The following is a 21,503-nucleotide window of genomic DNA, read 5'->3' as shown; positions in this document are numbered from 1 at the left end:
TAATATATATCATGATGATGTTGTTATTTCCTTTTCACAAACAATTATTGCACCTAATTGGTATTTTTGCAATTTTGCGACCGCAACATGGGCTAGTCTAGTTCGGTTGCAACTAATTACAAGGCTTGATTGATGGCTTTGAATTTCTTGGATTGATTGGAGATAAATAGTGGTTTGACCATGACATAACCTAGCAGCATGTATGCATGCATGGTGATCATGACTAATGTCCGATGAAAGAAGATTGATCTATGACACCTAATGCCTTAGGTTGGGACTAATTAGCGATCATAATACTGTACTTGTGTAATAGAAACCTATCAATTGAGGAAAAGACGGGGTTGAGACTTGAGAGAAAGACAACTTCAAGTGGGATAGTAGTCATAGTACCACCCTCGATCACTATCTTAATCATGTAACTAATTTTTGGTCGATCTTCCATTTGGATCAAAGAAATTAAAGTCAACCACTTCCCAAAATTCACTTACTGAGATAGATGGGACGTAGGCATGAAAAAATAACAGTGTTCACAGTATTTTCCCAAGGCTGATCAACCGCCTCGTCCTATCGGTCTATCAACCGTCATGTTAATTTCCGTATTGGGGGCTGAGATTTGTGGTCTCAAACTCTCAATTCTAGGAGTCATGCCATATGAGCTTACAAGCCACAACAATTCGAATTTAGGCCAAAAATCATTTCCCTTGGGTAAATCCGAACAACTTATCTCTTCCATCTTTTTACTTCTATTATATATGTTTGTTCAAGTTACAACAAAATAAAAGTAGTGCTCGCTCGATCATATATATCTTCATTATATATTCAAGTTTGAATTCACCAAATAATATACTTCTTCAATAATTTTGTATCAGAAGAAAACATAATCCTATTAATATAAGATTACCATATGTAATTATGAAAGCATAATCAATTTTATGATCTGTAGATCCCTGATAATCATTTATATGCATGCTTGATGGAATTTTCTTAAGTAATCACTTGTATATGGTATCACATTTATAAATATAATAATAAATTTGTCGTTGGTAAAACAAATTATTAGAATGATGTCTGAAATTGTGACCTGTTGACAGCTCTGAATAGCCATGCCATAAGCCTAAAATGATCGAATGAATACCCACTATCATGCTCTTAAACTATAAAGCATGATCATCAACTAATTCTATATTATTACAATATGAGGCCATAAACATCGCTCCCTAGTCATGAAATGTATGTCATGAGTCCATAGAGTTATTTTTAATATGTTTTTTGAGTCTACCAACGTGTGATTTGTTGTCTGTCTCTTTCAAATAAATTAGTATGTGTAACAAAATGTGTTTAATTAGCTACGGCACACCAAAATAGTATATACATGTATTCTCACTTCTCAGTCATAAACATATATTCTCGATCAGTGGCTAGAACAAAATCCCCCAACATATATTCTCAAGCCCCCACAGGAGGGGCGGCACGGGAAACTTCCAATGGAATAGCCCCCCCGAGTCCCAGAACTAACCTTATTATAATTAAGGTATTGGATTCTCTGATATCTTCTCAAGAATTAATTAAGACCTTAGATTTTCCATGCTACTCTACGTCACACGCTGAATTATAGCCTTCCAATACATGTGAAAAGAATTGAAACGATTGAAAATGTGACTAAAATTGTCAAAAATAAATTGAAGTAGAAATCAAGCTGAAAGAGATACGCATGCATTGCACATCTAAATGCAACTGGTTAATTAATTGGTAAGTATGAATTCGACGTCTTAATCAAAATAATTAGTCCCCATAATCACCAACTCTTGTTAAAGGCGAGCCGCGAGCACCGAGTAGATTGACTTGATATTTGTGGCAATTACACTATATACCGGATCACATGTTCCATGAGTACAACTTAATAAATTAGGCAATTTGCACTAACCTTTCGATTTAGTGGAATGAAATTGTACGTGATTAGATGATTTAGATCATTAGGTCATATTCAAAATATATTATACGAGCACCAATGCATAGTTAGAATCATGCATATAATCAAACTTTGCCTACCCCACATGAACCGCGCGCAGGCCATACATGTGTTTTTGTTTGTTAATGTAGTTTTGTTTGTTCCAGATGATCAAATTGACCTAGCCTTCTTATATTTCTGAATTGATCGAGCACGTAAAGAAGACATCGATATATCACATTTTCAATTTTTGACATATTGTGAGTACAGCTGCAGGTACTACTACGAGTCCTGCTATGATGGGTAAGTCCAGCTAGGTGACCGTATGGAATATGCATTCCTATAAAGACTCCATTCGCAATAAGCTTCCCGCCGCATCATTATCTCTATGATATCTCCGTGAATGATGCATCAAAAGCTAGCAAATCCCAAAAAAGGTTACCTAGGCAGATAATGTACGTGCAATTTTCATTTTAGAAAATTAGATCAATTACGGCAAAACTAAGTATAAAGTATAAACAGAATTCCAAAGCTTGGTAATTTTGCATTTTATGACGTTAATTCAGATGGATGAAATTACGTAGTCACTGTAACAAGTTTTCAATCCTATACTTATTGTCGGAGTCGTGACACCATGATATATTACTTACATATGTAAGAGGTTTTCGCCATATACTTAATCGTCTAGTGTTTTTGCTGACTCACTATTGTTGCCCCATTGGTAGTATTCCCTATCGGCCTATAGAATACAATCCATCTCTTAAAAACATTGTTACCCCATCGGAAAAAAATAACAACAATAGTTGTTAAGTCTTGTTTCCAAGACTATATTCATAAAAATGTATATTCAAACTAGCTATTCTGTCATCCGTGAGAACCTAGCTCTCGTGTAAAAAATGAAGGATGACAGTGGAGCTAGCCATGCATGAAGGGAGAATACCGAAATTAAATTTTTTTTTTTAAATCTGAACCTTCCTAAAATCAACTAAATTATCATCAGGTAATCCATCGCTTTAGCATTGGCTTAGCTAAATGAAAACGATCAAGGTTAGGGTAACATCAGAGATCAAATCGACTAGGATTTGAAGTGGGTGAGGGATGTTTGTCTACACATTGTATGCATGTATGGGGTGCAGGTCGACATGAGCTATAGCAATATATGGTAATGCGAGGCAAGGCAGGCTATGATGGGCATATGAATTGGCCTAGCTAGATCGATTTGGTGCTCCTATGGTCCCCGTTTTATATATGCATGTAAATCCACAATGCCTTTCTTTTTCATGATTCACAACTGGCCGGCCGGTATTTTCTTACAGGGTTTGGCGCCATTGCTTTCCAACTTCCTTTGGGGTAGCTTTAACGTGCGCGTTGGGTTTCTTTCATGTTTGCCAAAATGGAATCTCTCCTTGTCCGATCCACGGAGGAGGTGGTGGAGATGGTGGTGGTCACTGATCGTGCCTGCTTCATGATCAGTCAGAAATCATCATCGATACTGGTATGGTCAGTCACTTGGGTCTGGGGTGACCCGTATGACCCACTTCGCCACCTCCACGTCAACTGATATTTACTCTCTTCTCCTTGGCAAGACATCTTGACTAACATATCAAAGTATCAGACCACTCTCTTCAAGCTAGTAGGACTCGATCTTCTCCCTCCCTGTAACTCTACGTCGACTCCATACAGTTTCAAATTCCGTCCCCAAATCACTTGAGTTAAATTATGAGTAGAGTTCATGACGGGGTTTAAGATTTGTTGTGCTGCAGATCGACTTGCAGTGCAGGAGTAGGTACATGATCTACAATTGACATACATATTTGGGTGCCGACTGCGCAGTGCCCACCACCACTAATTTGGCCCTCCAAGTCCATCATGGACAGCTAACACCATCATAATTCAAACCCTTGTACAAAACTTAACAAACACCACGAAAGGGGATTCATAAGATAATGCTTCGTTCTGGATAAACATATATAATGTCGGGCAGATTCAAATTTGGTTAATTAGTCGCACATCATTCCCTCCCTAATTAGGCTTTATTAGGGGTTTTAATTAAACAACTTAGCAAATTGCTTACTGCATATATAATATGGTTCTAGATCCACCCTACCCGAAAACAACAACATGCTATATATTGAAATCTCTCTCTATATATATGTATATAATCTGTAAACATCCCAAATCAATAACTTTATGCACCTGAGCATCTGCGTAAGAATATCTCTCAATCTGGCAAAGATGAATGAGCAGCAACATGAATAATATTTATAATTGAGGAAAGTTCACCAACAGTCCCTGAACTCATGTGGTAAGGACAGTTTGATCCCTGACCTTTAAAAAGGATCAAATAGATCCCTGAACTCTTATTCTGATATCAATAAGGTATTTCTGTTAAAACTTTTGGAATATTCCGTTAAAATATTCTTTTTCTGTTAATTTTGTCATTTTGTTATTTGTTAGTTGGGAATTTATTTATTTGAATTGATCTAATCGAAGATTAAACCTTTCGCGTTGTTCTGCAACTTTGTTATTGCATTTTTCTCTATATAGATAATCTAGAAATTCAATCCGGCTAGGTCTTAACGGATCAATATCTGCTACTCCAATCTCTTTTTGGAGATGAATATGTTCGTCGTATAGGACATTTAATATTCTACAAACGTATTCTATGGAGTACTGACTTTCTTGAATATGTTTTGAATGAAAGCACATTTGCCACTTATCAGTAGCTTTTTCAGTACAAAAAGACTGGTAATTTTTATGTCTGACTTCTTTTTTATTCGATAAAATGAGCCAATTTTGTGGCATAAGCCTGATCTTCACTTGTTTCTGAGCGAAACAAGCTCTGATACCAGCTAGGGCGAATCTAACCGATGCTCAAAATGTGAAGAGGTTTATGATCTTCTTCAAAAATTTCTTAAAGAACTTCAATATTTTCTTGGAATGCGTAGATTCTACGCTGTATTCTATAGATAATATCCTAATAATTTTTGGTATTTCTTGGAAGGTTCTTCCTATTTTGTTATTAGTTTTTTATATTTTTCTTTTTCTTGTTGCAGTTTTTTTAAAGACAGTTTAGCAAACGCTAAAAGCCTAAGTCTAGAAGCTATGATAATTGCTATGATGATAAAATAACTGTTTACCTTTGAGTATAGAGGGTAGATTTAAAGATTAGTAAACTTTTTAGAAAAATAAATTTTAAGAATTAGGTCCACCATGCTCCGTCAAAATTTTAACAAAATGACAAAATTAACATAAAAAGAATATTTTAACGGAATATTCCAAAAGTTTTAACAGAAGTACCTTATTGATATCAGAATAAGAGTTCAGGGATCTATTTGATCCTTTTTAAAGGTCAGGGATCAAACTGTCCTTACCACATGAGTTCAGGGACTGTTGGTGAACTTTCCTCTTTATAATTTTTACCAAAGTATACGGTGGTGTAAGCCGAGGAGGAATAATGATGGGTTGTAGGGAAGGAGGAGGAGATCCCTTGGGACACTACAAAATCCATTTGTTCCCCCAACCATGCTTGCTTTACTACTCTACTTGCTTTATATTTTCAAAACCCTCTCTAGCTTTTTCTCTTGAAGAACCTCATCGCTGAGCTGCCCACCACATGCCTCTGTTCCAGTTCTACAGTAGTGATATCTCTTTCTCTAATACTGTGTAACTGATTAACATAACGGTTTTTTGTTTTGTTTTTCTTTTCTCTGTTTGTTTTTTGAAGTCTTAAACAGGTATTACTGGGTTCTCTGCAATTCTGCAAGAGAATTGCGCTCGAGAATAAAGCGTGGTGGTCTTTGGTCTTTGCTTTGCTGCATGTTTCTTTGTATTTTGAGTCTCAGATGTTGACCGCCACATGTTGTTGTTTCCCCCTTCCCTCTTGTTTGTTTCTCTTGGAATTAAGCAATCCCTTTCCCTCATTTCAAAATGAATAGTTCCCTCCAATATATGCTGTGGCCTTGTACAACATCTCTAATTTTGCTATGCATGCCTTCGCTAATTTCGACTGTTAGTTAGCTGCCTACACAGTACACTACTACACTAGTTATCTAATTAAGATCGACTTTCTTATGTGTATATCAGTATATCTATTACATAACTCTATCCATTGGTAATATAATGTGCCACACTCATCACATCGCATTCTGCCAATTAAACAACAATGCATATGGCTGCAAATCCAGTGTTCTATGAAAGGACCAAACATACATTGAAAATATTTTGGAAGTTAATTGTCATTTTGTCAGAAATCAAGTTCAATTTAAAGTCCTAGCAACTGCCTATGTTTGCATTACCAAAAAAAAAACTGCCTATGTTTGAGTGAGGAATTCTAGGGCTTACAGTTTTCAGCCTTTGCATGGGTTATACGCATATTCGTTTACGCTGGCTTCTTAATCATTCTTCGCATATATCAAATTAATAACTACATGGGATAAATCGGGCATTCATAATTAGTGCAGAAATTTGACACATAACATGATATGTGTAAAGCGGAGGACCATATGCGCTCATAGGTACCAGATTCATAGTTTAATTTTTTGTGGCATAGCCACACAAGCTCGTCAATAAACAACTTAAAAGAAAACAAGAAAGAGGAAGTGGGATTTGCTATTGAGCTTAGACTGCATCGATTATTGGGATTCTTCCTATAGCTTCTAGTTAAGAAGCTAAGCAGTCCGCAGCAGCATAACAGTTTTATTGGTCTCTGTTCTCTACACTTCAACATTTCCCTTCAAGCCTTCACTTATCTATTCAATCTCTATCTCCATGGAAATTGCAAAGGAATGTTTTATACGTAGAACACTGTGCAGTCTAATCTAATCTCGTCGGTCTTGAATATTAATTCTTCTTCTTTCTCGAACCTCCCAAAGATTCATCTCTATTGCCCACATTACCTCCCTGTCCGCTCTTGGATTTCGAATGTCGCCAATATATTCTTCCCGCAATTTTAAATCCAATTCGGTTCAGAACCCATCACGTGAATTTAGATGCATACCTATAATTAAGCTAATCACTGACTTATAATTATTAATCCAATATCATCTCATATAATCAATCACACCCCCACCTTCATTCTCTCATAGTCGAGCAAACAAAGACTCGCGTCGCCACCTGCTCTTTGTCCTCTATCTCTTTGTTTCAAACGATATTCCCTTTGGAGAAAATGTTAATGGATCAACAGAAGATGGTACTCATCTCTTCAACTACTAACGATTGGCCACAGGTTCACTACGTACCCTTCTCTCTCTCTTGAATTATTTGACTAAACATATTATGACACATTTCTTTGTTGCTTAGCCTTTGGACGAGAATATTTCTTCTGTGTTGTTATTTTACCCTAGCACACCGCCTGAAACTTTCTTTTTCCTCTTTCTTTGGCATTTCATCTTCGATTCCATTTAGATCGACGACGATGACGGTCAGCACCACAAGGGCGTGATGGGTTCGACAACGGCGGTTGGAGCTTCTAGATTGATGGAGAAACCGGGACAAGAGCAAATTCAACAGCAGCAGCAAGCCCTGAAATGTCCTCGATGTGATTCTGCCAACACCAAGTTCTGCTACTACAACAACTACAGCTTGTCTCAGCCCAGACACTTCTGCAAGGCCTGCAAGCGATACTGGACCAGAGGCGGTACTCTTAGAAATGTTCCGGTCGGCGGTGGGTGTAGAAAGAACAAGCGCGTGAAAAGACCTAGCTCTAGCTCAGCCGTGGATAATGGAGCTTCTTCTTCTGCTTCTTCGGCTCCGAACAGTGGTAACTCAAACCCGAATACCAACACACAACAGAATCATCCTCATATCGACTTGGCCTCGAACTCGAATCCTCATATGAATCCGCTGTTTTACGGGTTAGGTAGTAACCAACCTGATCACATGGGGATTAATCCGTTTACTACATCCGGATTTGATCAGTTCAGTGCTCTTGGGTTAGGGTTTTGTGATCAAAGGTTTAATCCGGCGGCTACCAGCAAGCATACTCAAGATCTTGTGGCCGCTAATTCACTTCATTCTACCAATCATTCCATTTTTAACTCCACATCTTATGGCACAGCTCCAACTATGGCTTCTGTTCTCGCTTCCAAGTTCATCAACGGTGGGTTTAAAGACGTTAGAGGGAATAATAATCAGTATTTCCAGAACTTGCTGCCCTTTGAAGATCTTCAGATAGCAGCAGCTGGCAACGGTGGTGGCGAGGTGGTGAAGGAAGTGAAAGTAGAAGATGGTGGACAAAACAGGGTGGGGTGGAGTAGTAATCACCAGGCTAATACAGAGCAAATGGGGCTCTCATCGGATCCTACTCTTTACTGGAGCTCGTCAAGCCTCGGAGCGAATAATTGGCATGATCCAGCAAATCTAGGGTCGTCGTTGTCTTCTCTGATCTAATCTTTTTGCCAGTTTGAACTAGTTTCCCTTATTTGGTTGGAGTCATCTTGTTTCTTCTTAGAGTTTTAGGTTTTCTTAGTCGGTGTGGGTTTCTATTCAGCTGAAAAAAACAGAAAAAAAAAGTAAAAGAACACAGGGAATCAAGGGTGGGTGGATCGGAGTGATCATGTCAGCAGCAATTGAAGAATGGATCATTGGCCTCTTGTTTTAGTAATGAAGGTTGATCAGATCAAATCACTGAAATTGCGCTGAGAGGAACCTCGGATCTGCTCCGTTTCTCTCTCATTTGCCTCGGGGTCAAGTACTATGATACTATCATCAGCGTCGTCTTCAAGCAATAGTACTCCAGTAAGTTGGTGTTTTCTTAAGGTCAATGTGTATATATATGCATGACATTGTTTCCTTCTCATGTATTTGTGATTAGGTTGGGGGCGGTATAGACTTGGTGGTGGGTTTACTAGTTGTGGCTTGAAGAAACTAATAATTTTTTTATTTGTTTTTTTCTTCTTGGGAGATGGTTTAGTGAGGAAAATGGGGGTTAATTGGATACGATGGTATAGAAGAGAAGGAGACTTTGTTCTTGCAATGTGGTTAATATATGTGTGTTGCTTTTGTTGATCTATATTCGATCGTGTTGGTTAACTTTCTACTTAATTAATCTATAGTTCTGACATTGTTGATCATTAGAGAGCAGTAGTTTGGATTTTTGGATTGACAAATGCTAAAGTTTACTAACCATTGTCACTGAAAGCTGAATACGTACTAAACAGATATCTACATGCGTCTAAAAAAAATACTGGTATACCCTATTGAGATTGTGGCGAAAGTAATGTGAACCTCAAGTAAAGTGGGACATATATTCTACTTTCTTTGAGTAGTCGCAACCATGGTTTTCATTTCTCCCAGACAACTATACTTACGTATCAAGATCTGGATTTGAAGGTACGTACGTACGTTCTGTAATTTGTGCATGGATTATAGCCAACAACTGTTCATGTATTCTCTAGACAATGTGATTAGAGATCGATTATTTGGATAGTAGTAATATATTGCTAGCTAGAAATTTTGTTTCTGTGAGTCTAGCATATCACTGTCTCTATCGATCTGAGAGGGGGAGAGACACATGCATGGAGGAGATTCAGATACAGTGCAGTACTCTTTGTTTTTTTAACCAAACGTACTGTCATTATTAGATATAGGTCGTCATATATCTTATAGTTTCAGCGACCTGCTTCAGAAGGGTTAAGTCATATGTAGAAAGTCATATATCAACTACAAGGAATTTCTCTTTAGTTAGCATATTTTCCGACGCGCATATGTAAATGACATATATATGCGTGCATACACACCCCACGCAAATTCACAATTATGTATACCCCTAGGTGTCGTTAAGTTAGTTCATATTTCTTGTGATTATATACACAAATTCAAAGGACTTGTTCTCATATCATACTTGGATGGAGGAGTCTAGTAATAAAGGCTGGTATGCCGTATGCAGGTGGAGTAACCTCTCTAAAGTCTAAACTGTCGCTGTGGATAGTTTCTATTATCTCCTTCCAGTATAAACAACAAGTAGAAAGAGAACTGATCGATGTTGAAAATTTGTGTCAATTAATCACCTTCATATACACTTACAACTTTTAATAAAGGTTAATTATGTGTGTATGTCCAGTGTCAGCAGTACTATCTGGAATTGACAGGTCGAGAACTTTTTAAGTCTTCCAAGTCTTCCTTTAAATTAGGGTCTTCACTTTTTACGCACCCTTTTTATCTGTAAGTTAAATTAGCTAATAAGCCTATCGATCTTAAGTAGTTTACTACCCCATTCGATGATTTTGATCTGTCCGCTTTTGTAAGTCGATGGAAATTCATGCATGCAATTTGATTTCACCTGATTTAATTTATAGATTGGGTTTGGACTGATAGGTTCATATCAGGCTAGTTTCAATATATATTTGATAAGAAACTATGATTCCCAGCCACTTGTATTTAACGGGTCTAAATTCTACGTTCAAATCCCAGATGATTTTTCCTGACCACTTAATTTTCTTATCGCTTGGAATTCTCAACATAGCCAGGTTAAATTCGTCTGCAGGCTGCAGCTACCCGGTTGATAAATTTTGAAATTGACGACCATATAGAGTGAATCAAATGAAATTTACAAATGAATCAGTGTGAATTCAAATACATGCATGAGCTAGTGTCATTCTATGGTCGTATGGATTACAGAAGAAGTAAGCAAAACTAGCAAGTGACTTAACGTACACTATGGCACTAAACGGGGTATAAACGGACCCTTAAATGATCTCCCAAAGAAAGAGCCTAAACAGGCTCAGACCTGAGAAGCTGCAACAGCGGCCCCCTCAGCCCCAAAACGTTGCCCAATTTTTTAATTTTTTATAATATATAGGAATACTTATATATACAATATGTTAAGATAAATAGATAATCACTCGTCCTCTTCCTCCAATCAAGCCCTGGAATCAAGTCATTAAATGTAAATTGCTAATCACACAGATCTTGTATATTTGTTATGCAAATCATGTGGATCTTGTAATTATATGCTTGCACTATAAAATTGTAATATTCATTTAATGTAAGAAGAGTCATATTCTACATGGTATCTGAATTTTCTAAATGGTTTTAACTCTCTCTCCCCCAATGCATATTGATACATATAAATAATTATTATGACTTTTGAATTTAGATGAATGGTTAATTCAATACTATATTATTTATAAGTTCTTTTTTGTATTAAAACACGATGGCACCATTTTCGGATCATGCCTTAGGTCTTGAAATCTCATGTCCAGAGCCTAAAGCCCTAGACTATTTAAAGGAAAACTATACTTCCAGAAATGAAGAGAAAAAGAAAAAAAAGAAACTAACAAAAAAACTTGTAGCTAGGATTTCGTTCATGCATGTATGTTAATAGATCATAACATAATACTGCATTAATTTCCAGAGTAAAACAAACTATACAGTCTGCTAATTCTGAAGTTCGAACCATATCGATATCCTTGTTTCTTTCTATTTATCAGGAACAATAATGGGGTACCTGCCTTATTTACTGCAACCAAAACCAGAACACAGATATGTATGGAGGTCTAGTACTTCTGTATGAAGCCGGGCTAGCTATGAGTTGGCCTGTGGGAGAAAATGGCTAAAAATGACATTAGTTAACATATACAGAACCAAACAAATACATATATGCATGCATGCACGCATGATAAGAACATTATACAGATTAATTAGTGTTCGTATTTCTCAACCGACCAAATACATTATATATGAATTTGTAAACATTCAGTTTGAAGCCTCAGGAGAATAGGAGGTACAACAGGTACATGAAGGAGACAATAACTAGAACATGACTAGTAGAGTAGTAGCTAGACCAGTACTACAGCGAAATAGATCCAGACATAATTGGACATGAGCAGTTGTAATTTGTGAGAGCTCCCCATTACTAATTACAATGGTGATGATTCTATCACATATGACTCGGCCCGGGCAGTTCCAATCCTTCACACAAGCTACCACGCAATCTTCAGAAATAGATCTTCGCGTCGTCAAACCTTCCCTCCAAAACAGACCCTTTGTTTCTATCTTTGCTAGTCAATACAATCTCACTTTTGGTCCCCGTCACACAAATAAAATCACGTACACCTACTGATGAAACCACCATAGTATTTTTCAAGTTTTAACTGTACAAGGAAATACATGTGTAAATGCTATTTTATTAATCTGAAAAAATATGAAAGAAATAAGAGTCCTCTACAAGTTTACATCCGACGGAGACTTATTACATGTTGTGAACAAATGCTAGCAGCTAGCTAGCGATTTTAGGTCAGGCTCATACTACGTTGTCTTTTGACACGAGATTTCTTCTTAAACGTACCTCAGAAATAACTAATAGTCTTCATTAATTATCAAATTAGCGATCCATACAAATATATATATATATATATAATATAATATAATATAATATACTATATTATATTTTTTTTTTTGCTTATGCAAATAAGGGCAATGACTAAAATTTCGGCGAGAACGGAAATATCGAGGATCCGAAAATTAGAAATTTCGATGGAAATTTCGACAAAATTTTGATTTTAAAAAATAATTAAATAAATTGATGGAAATTTGAATGAAACTTTGAGAAATATTTATTTGATCAATTATTCACTATATGTCATAAGAAATTATTATATAACTGTGAGTTATTGTAATTTGAGGTGAAATAATCGTCGAACATTATTAAAAATTTACTTAATATATATATTTACCCAAAAGGAGGCTAGGTCATCACGCCATATTTACATATGAATGATATGATACATTAAAAATGAAATTATATGAGTGATTTAGAATCACATAAATGATATATGAGGTACAAAATTTTCACTATCTTCATTATGTCTTTGAGTAAAACCTTGAGTATATAGAGAAGAATAGTCATTAAATGATATCTCATTTTATAATTTTGCATATACCGACTTATATGCCAATTATATGAGTTGTGAGTGATTGACTGTGGGTTATGATACTGGTAGTTCCTGTTCGGATCAAGTATTTTTCAACTTTAACCATAATCATAGCTTTGTAAAGATTGTGCGTCAGATTGTGTTCATATGTTTTCACTTGATTGCATCTCATTAGAGAATAAATGTAGTAGATAAGACATGTTGAATTTTGCCCTTAAGGGTCAGGTCCATCATTTATTCCTCCTAAAACAAAAGGGTTAGATTCCCCTTAACAACTATTCGGTTTTATTTCAATTTTAGGTAAATATTGAGACATGAAATGCAATATATAATAAAATAGCCAAATATAACAAAATAAGTTGGTGTAGCAGAGACGTAGAGTTTACTATAACTGTGTGTTTGCAAAAGGATAGATCGGAAGTTCAATTATCTTAATCAGTGATTTTTTATTATATTTGTAGTTGGCTTGACACGTGGCGTGATATGTTCATAATTCCATATATATATATATGTACCCTTAAACACATGATTATATGCTAATTTCTTGTCATTTATGAGTCATTTACTTAGTTTTTATATTTTATAGGTTAAATGGGAGAAAAGAAGGAATTTGAGTTTAAAGTAACAGAGGATTGCTACTATGCCTGCTATCCTGAATTTTCCAAAAAATTGTCTTTGTTGTGCACTGACTTTGCGGATTAAATTGTACATGCTTACAAGGAATTATAAGGCAAGACATATATCATTGGAAAGCTACATATGTCAACTTTTTAAGGAACTTTACGGAAGTGAATTCACATTCTCTTGGAGAAAGTTATGAAGGTTTGAGTGAAACTGGTTCGGGAAGGTTGATTCTGACCAATTTTGGATATCTTCTCAATAATCCAACCTGTGAAGCCCAAGTCCATTATTCTAAGCACATTTGGGATTAGACTGAACATAATGTAAGTTTCCTTTTTAGCTGACTACAATAACCTTGAATTATTGAGAGAAAAGAAATATAATTCCAAGTTGGACAAGGAGACTTAAAACAGGCCTAAACAAGGAGGAATTGCATGAGGAATAAAAAGAAGAAAAACCTAATTCACATGGGATACCAGAGGCAGCCTTTTGACGCAAAGGAAAGAAGAGTGGAGCTCTCACCATCGGTGAACCAGAATTTTACTCATCTTCCATTGTTTGTTTCATGATTTCTTTCATTCTAGTTATGTTTTCCATTGTTATAGATTGCCAAACTCTTAAGCTAGGGCTGAGATGAAGCCCCTAGTATGACTACCTCGTTTTCTAGTTAATTTATCATTGGATTTCCATAATTTTATGCTAAACTCTTAATCATTGTTTCGATTGAATTTTCATTCAAAATCTTTGTTTGGGATCAATAAGACCTAGGTTTTGTTTGTGAGTTATTTGGTTTGAAAACATGATGCTTGATCAATGAGTAGATGTTTTCTAGGGTGCGAAAAGATATTTTATCTTATGATTACAGAGTTGGGAATAAGAATACAAGAGTTTGATCATATTCTTGTTTGCATGATTTCCTTGTTCTTATGAGTTTAATGGAGTTGAACATGTTTACTTTTGCCTGATTAGTATGTGAAGTAATCATAGCTTGGCTACTTGAGTTTTATACTGGATCAATAAGTTGAAATTCATATGTTAGAAGAATATAGGCATTTGTCCGAGATCAATAAGGCTTATTATGTAAAGGAATCGTTAGCATTTTATTTATGAAATTCAGTGGTTGTCATCTAGAGAGAATGATGTATTTGGTGGTGGATTCAATGCTTTAACATCTGCATAATCTGTTTTTAGTTCTTAAATTTCATCATCTCTTATCTTTAATTTTTTTTCTATCATAAACAACAACACAAAAATTAGTTTGAATCATATAAGTATAGCACATTTGTCTTAATTATGTTGGTTGAATCAATCTTTGAGGGAATGTCCTCGTGCTTGCACTTCTATTTTATAATTGATCCGTGTACTTGCGAGTATTAAAATAAAATTGACAATATGACGATATTTAATATCGGGAAATTTCGAAAGTTTTCCAATATATTGAAAAATATCGAGAAATTTCAAAAATTTCTATAAAAAATGCTTGATATGTAACAGATATATATATATATATATATGCCAAAAATAGAAATTTTTATGAAGAAATTATTGATATTTTGGTCCTTAAATAAGGATATAGTAGTATTGTGCAACTTGCATAATGCCCACCCGGCCGGGTATTGTTGTTCCGGAGCCCTTTATAATAAGTAATAGTTGTTAAGGACTTGGTGAAGACTTTCACTTTATACCATTGGATTGAACGGATGGTTCTCATGCAATGTTTTGTCCTTGGGTGCAACACACCCAATCAACCCACACCCTAAATCTCTCCTCCTTTCTTCGTATCCATCTCCTCCATATCCTCCACAAACCCAGATGGAGATGAAAATGCTATATTTTCTTCATTTAACCAGAAAATTGGGGTCATATATGAATTTGCTGAATCTTGCACTTCTACCCGACAAACCCAGATTTACCATCAGAATTATGAAATTATTAATTAACTCATAATCTCATATATTGATGGAACTACCAACAAAGGCAATTGCGGTCAAATTCCATCTTAGTATTGGGTCAAGACACCTCGATCTTTGAGGTTCTCTCCCCTCAATTGACGTGGTCCAAAGCCATGGAAGCTTTCTTGATCAATAGAAGCCATGGAAGCTACGGAGTCAAAGTTTCTAACGAAATGGTACTTAAACATGTATTTGAATTTCGTTAAGTTATGCGTTTCTATATTCTTATGAGATTGTGGAAATGAGATGTTCCATATAAATTTCTATATTTATTCTGTTAGTTTAACAAGTGCTAGGGTAAAAATAGAAAATGAGATTGATCTAGGTTTTATCAGATTGTGGTCAACTGATTGGCAGTAGTTCTTTAGTTTAGATAATAGACACAAATTAAGGAGTATGGAGGGAAAATTGGCGCCAAAATTAGAATTGTTTGGTGTCTTTCTCAAGGTAAAGGGCGGGAAAAACATTGCTCCTCTCAGATGGGGTTAATTTTGTCTTTTAACCCTCTTTGTGGGCCTCACGTACTTGTTACGTCACCAAGATGACGGAGAAGTTGAAAAAACTGACGGAAGTACTTCAATGATAGCAATACTAGAGTCTGGGTATCACATTGGTACGATTAAGAGTTGAGGTATCACATTGGTAGGTACACCAGAATTGAGGGACTGTTGGTGAAAAAAACTCATTAGAGAAAGGACTCCTTGTTGTTTCTGTGTCATACATAATCCATTTCAAAGAATCTCATGAATAGACTGAAACTTGAGTCAAATCACATCAACTTGGAGGGATTAACTTCTTGCATTGCATCACACAACCCTGCTGAAAATTAAGAAATCAAAATAGTCTAGTCTGGAAGCTTTCAGCTCTCTCAATTAGGGGTGGACATAAAAAACAGAAATCTCGATCCCGTCCTGAAATTCATAGGGACGTGACAGGACAGAGGTCTAAAAACGTTCGTCCTGTCTCATTTCATAATAGTGGGATGAGACGTGGGACGAATAATTTATATCCCGCTTTGTCCCGTTTCATCACACCTTTAATGAAAACTTAAAAATTCTTATATATTTGTATCAAAATGAAACTAATTTATGTTCTTAATAATTTCAAAATTATATCAACTCAAATAATAATGGTAAATTATAATATTTTGAACATAATATGTTTTTTTAATTAAATTTTCATTATTGAATGTTATTTTGTTATTGAAAAAGTAAAAATATAAATTTTTATTTAATTTCTTCATCCCGTCTCAATCCCGTTCCGTTCCAACCGGAATTAATCCCAAGTGGAATGCATTCTTAAAAACCCTCGTCCCATCTCACTCTTTTTAAATCGGGACGGAACATGGGATGAGCCCCGTCCCGTGCCCACCCTTACTTTCAATGGCTTTATTTACGAGATGGTAGCTAGTCTCACACTCATCCTCTGAAATATCAACTGTTAATCAGCCACTTTTCTATTGCAAAATTCATCGTGAGTTCGTGACCAAGTTTGCCTCCCCAAATAACCTTACAAGTTGTATGCTAATATTACACGGCACAAATTATCGACCCACACGCACAATCTCACAGTGACGCACATCTACTATGCTCTTTCCCATTAGACTGACTCGAGCATCGTCAAGTACGGACGCAAACATATACCACACCCAGAGAGCCCAGGTCGAACAAACTTTATTTATTAATCAACTAGAACTTGTTAAAGTTCAAAAACACAAAACAGCCACAAAACAGTGCGCTGCAAAAACATGTTGGCCTTGTCATGATCAGGTTAATTCTTGTCACCAGCTTTCTCATCGGGATTATATCCCGCAGCGCGCCTCCGCTCAATGACATCCGCATCCATCACCTTCCCACCAGACACCACCTCATCATCATCCTCATCTGATGATGTGTCCACCTTAACCGCTCCCGCGTGCTCATCCGAGCCCACCACCGCCTCCTTTATTGCCTGCCCTGTCTCCTTAGTTGCCTCCCAAGCGCCCTTCACCGTATCCTTCACTGTCTCTGCGGCCTTTTCTGATCCTCCCTTAACCTTATCCACCACTGTCTCCGCCATACCTTCCGCCTTCTCAGTTGCCTGGTTAACGGTGTCCTTCGCCTTGTTCTTAGCGCCACCTGCAGTGTCCGCCATCTTGTTAGTTCCTTCCTTTGCCTTATCGGCCACAGTTCCAGCCATGTCTTTTGTCTTCTCCTTGGCATCATAAGCGTAATCCTTTGCCTTCTCCGTGGCACTATCTGCAGTATCCACCGTCCTGTGAGTCCCCGCCTTCGCCTTCTCCGCTGCACTTCCAGCCATGTCTTTTGTCTTCTCCTTAGCATCATGAGCGTAGTCCTTTGCCTGGTCCTTGGCACTCTCCGCCGTCTCTGAAGCCTTATAAGTTCCCTCTTTGGCCTTCTCCTTGGCTTCGTAGGTGTAATCCTTCGTTCTCTCCTTCATCTCCTCTGCTTGCCGCTTGGTTTTTTCTAGTCCTTCTTCCATGGTTTCTTTTGCGTGCTTGCCCACATCAGCAGAGTCGTACCCTGTTTCCTTCTCCCTCCAATCCTTATCGGCATATGCCCGATGACAATTTGAATCCCTCTCCTCCGCCGCATTTCGACCCTGAAAAATGAAGACAATTCAATTTCAATATACGTAAAATAGGGTTCAAACTTAATCTTAAAGTATACTTTTTCAAAAATAACCTCGTAGAATTTGGAGGCGGAGGTGAAGCAGACCCTGGAGACTTTGAGTGAGGGTCTGAGAGATAGTGAAACTTGGGAATGAGGAAACGACCTCGAGAGGTTAAAGATGAGATTCTTCGCTAATGAAAGGCTTGCCATTATTAACCTGCACTGTTTTCTTTCGATCTATCAGCTTTGTTTGCTACTTTTGTTTATCTTCTCCTTCTCCTTCTCCTTCTTCTTCTTCTTCTTCCTCATCTCGCTTTCTAGGGTTGCTGATATAACGTGTAAGGAGGGAAATGTGGCGGTTCTAACCGCTGACACCCGTCCAGGTCAATTTGCTGGGGGTTGTAGGAGGTTACACGTTCTTTCATGAACACGAAGTCGAAAAGAGACAGAATTGCTTTGATCCGTACAATTCTTGGACACGGGTGACCAGGCTGAAAATCTTATTGGGCCAACAAAGCCCATATTACTGTAATTTCCTAAGTTCGGAGGCCATTTATTTCTTGGGCTATTGATCAGCCCAAATACTCTGTTAGGGACAACGTCTGCTTCTTGCTTGCTTGCTGATCAAGGAGCAAAAAGAAAAGGTCTTTAATTTGATGATTTCAGAATTCCTCATCACCATTTTAAATTATTGTAATTGTTTGTTTAGATCGATCTGCTGCTTTTATTTGTTTAGCATTCATGTGTGGAAACTGTTGCAGGATGAGAATTACATATTTCTGAAAACCTCAATTACGTACTATCAATTACCGCAATATATTTTTAGATTAAAAAAAATAACTTTGATCATTTATTTGTTAATTCGTTTTTTTGATAATCTATACTCTTATAACCCAAATTTACTTTGTCAACTGAATAGCATGTGAAGTTACATATATAATCTTTCATATTAATTTGAAATTCGGCTTAATGATATGATTAAGGGATAGAAAAATAAATAGTAAAATTATAACATAAAAAAATAAAAATAAATGTCTCATATTCTATAAGGAAGTTACGTGGGAGGTTATTCACACCTGTAGGGTATGGTTGTAGGGTATGTTCATGACTAGTTTGTTATTAAGAAAACAACCGTCAGAGATCGAGCTTTTGAACTAGATGTATCAAGGGAAATGTAATATTTCAGAAATTTATAATTATTTATTAATTATTGTTCAGAAATATTTAAATTAGTGGTGATCAGATTATATAGTACGAGGGACAAAACGAAATTGTTCGATCGATTTATACACGGAAATGTTATCGTGGCGGGTCAAGAGTTGACTTTTTATCCGTTAGGAATCTCATAAAACTTCATTCTTGGAAGTCGTAGAGTTCGTCAATACGAATTCGTGGACATGCGGTACGCCTAAATCATGGTTTGTATGAAGAAGTTACGAATCAAAAAGTATTTGAACATTTTTGGAAAATAGTATAAATAGGGAAATTAGAGAGAAAAAAGGGGAGAAAAATCAGAAATTCGGATCGGTACTGTTCACCCCGAAAATCTAAGATATTTCTCTCCCCGAGCGGCCGACTTTGGACCGCCGAATCTCCTCTGTCCGGCCACCATAGAGCGGCGCACCGGTCACACGTTTGAAAGGTTGTTGCGTCCCCTGTGGATTGGTGGCACACGCCATCTCGCCGCCGTTTGGGAGCGATGAAGCCCGGAAGTTCCCTCGAAAGTGCATATTTGGCCGAATTTCACCTCGCCGGATCTCCCTCCTCCGGCCACCAATCGATGAGATTATTGTCCCATTTTGAAGGTCTCATTCCATACTACAAACTCTCCAAAATATTTAACCCAAATCGTTGTGTGCTAGGAGAATCGAAGAAAATAAATCTTAGGTTTTTAAATTGAGGTTTTTTTTTTTGTTAAATTGAAGTGTTTAGGCTTAAAATTGGACTTTGTGGTGAACTAGAAAATTGTTAGGAATGTCATTCAGATTGTACTGCTGAAATTTGGTGGTCATTGGTGGTGGTCGAAAAATAGTGGCGGCGCATGAACAATGTTTTAAGAACAGTGTTTAGCTGTAATGAAATCGTCACTTGATATTTTACGTATCATTTTATAAGCATTTTATCATGCTATTAGGTGACCGACGAAACGAGTGAGGGAGTCGCTTTCGGTGTCATGGAAGTTGCACGCAGGAAATAAGGTGAGTAAACCTGACAATGATCATTATGATCAAAGTAGTGTTATAATTATTGAATTTAGTTTGAGTTGTTACCATAGTCGCTGCATCACAAGTTTATAAAAATTATTTTAAAAATATGTTTTGGTTTAAATTACGTGAACTTGATCGTATACAGTTCATGGGTAAGTGAAACGCTATTTTAATAAATGATTTAAAAAAGATTTTAGTAATTATGGACTATAGTGAATGTGAGTAAATCTCACTATGACATGTCTACTCTTGGCGGTGACTTTTATTTTTGAATTATTAAAAAGAGTGAACCATGATATTTATATAATATAGTGTATGTGTACGAAAATGGGAAATACGATACATATATATGGGTTGTTGTTATATATAATGTTCGATTTTATTTCAAATGTGAGATTATAATCTTGTGACTATATTCATATTGTTGTGCAATAGTCGCTTGGTTGTAGTACAATAACATGTGTGAATTGTTATTGCACATGGTTTTAACATTGAGTCTTATTAAAACGTTTTATGTCTTCAAACGTGTTGGCAGTAATTGGAACCGAACCTTGGCCGGGTGTCGTTTACGATTCAGTTAGAGCTCTAGTCTGTCTGCCGGTGTACTGCATGAGGGGTAACCGATGGGTTGCCTGGGTCTCATGAGTATCCATATTTTTTAGTGATATTGGGTAATATATGAGATGCCGAGTGTCTGTCGGTGTACATCATGAAGGGTAACCGATGGGTACATCAGTCTCATGAGTACCTATGTTTTACATGATTTTAGGTAACCAGATGGGTTGCCTAGTGCGTGTCGGTGTACTGCATGAGGGGTAACAGATGAGTACCTGGGTCTCATGAGTACCCGTATTTTAAATGTAATTGGGTAAACAGATGAGTTGCCTAATGTTTCATGAGTACATATATTTTCAGATGTTATTTGACAACCAGATGAGTCGTCAAGTGTTTCACGAGTACATTTATCTATAAATGACTTTGATATTTTCTTTTGTATAAGTTGTGTGTTATACGATTGGTTTATTCATACGAGCTGCAAAGCTTACCGGGTTTGTGTTTACAATCCCGGTGCACCTATTCAATGGTGTAGGGGATAGTTATGTAGGTGTGGATTAGCAGAATTTGAGAGCTTTCTCTTAAGATTGTCGAAGATTTCTTTATTCTGTTTGTGGTGAGGATTGAGTGAATTTTACATTTCCATTGGTTATGTATTATTCAAGTCGACTGAGTCATGTTGTGGACTCAGTTTTCGATACACTGTTGTTATAAGATGATTTCAATATATTTGA

At 36.7% G+C, this 21,503-nt stretch overlaps 2 protein-coding genes across 2 annotated transcripts; one reads left to right on the top strand and one right to left on the bottom strand.

Moving 5' to 3' along the window:
• Positions 1-6,734: 6,734 nt before the first annotated feature.
• LOC126789234 (dof zinc finger protein DOF1.4) lies at positions 6,735-8,546 on the top strand. The gene is made up of 2 exons (XM_050515338.1): positions 6,735-7,175; positions 7,355-8,546. The coding sequence occupies exons 1-2, from the start codon at positions 7,116-7,118 to the stop codon at positions 8,336-8,338; spliced, it is 1,044 nt and encodes a 347-aa protein (XP_050371295.1). The 5' UTR covers positions 6,735-7,115; the 3' UTR covers positions 8,339-8,546.
• An 8,604-nt stretch (positions 8,547-17,150) lies between these two features.
• On the bottom strand, positions 17,151-18,240 carry LOC126789238 (late embryogenesis abundant protein 14-like). The gene is made up of 2 exons (XM_050515341.1): positions 18,080-18,240; positions 17,151-17,996 (listed from the first exon to the last, which is right to left on the bottom strand). The coding sequence occupies exons 1-2, from the start codon at positions 18,215-18,217 to the stop codon at positions 17,166-17,168; spliced, it is 969 nt and encodes a 322-aa protein (XP_050371298.1). The 5' UTR covers positions 18,218-18,240; the 3' UTR covers positions 17,151-17,165.
• Between the last annotated feature and the right edge of the window lie 3,263 nt (positions 18,241-21,503).

Source organism: Argentina anserina, chromosome 3 (assembly GCF_933775445.1).
Source record: "Argentina anserina chromosome 3, drPotAnse1.1, whole genome shotgun sequence".
In the NCBI taxonomy this organism is placed as follows: Eukaryota; Viridiplantae; Streptophyta; class Magnoliopsida; order Rosales; family Rosaceae; genus Argentina; species Argentina anserina.
This window is presented reverse-complemented; position numbering and strand designations above follow the sequence as displayed.

What these genes read in the sequence shown, in the direction of transcription:
- LOC126789238 (XM_050515341.1), bottom strand. Translation starts at nt 18,217, where the DNA reads ATGGCAAGCCTTTCATTAGCGAAGAATCTCATCTTTAACCTCTCGAGG. An exon ending in CCGCCTCCAAATTCTACGAG is followed by an intron (nt 17,997 to 18,079) that starts GTTATTTTTGAA and finishes TTCATTTTTCAG; the next exon opens with GGTCGAAATGCGGCGGAGGA.
- LOC126789234 (XM_050515338.1), top strand. Translation starts at nt 7,116, where the DNA reads ATGTTAATGGATCAACAGAAGATGGTACTCATCTCTTCAACTACTAAC. An exon ending in CTACTAACGATTGGCCACAG is followed by an intron (nt 7,176 to 7,354) that starts GTTCACTACGTA and finishes GATTCCATTTAG; the next exon opens with ATCGACGACGATGACGGTCA.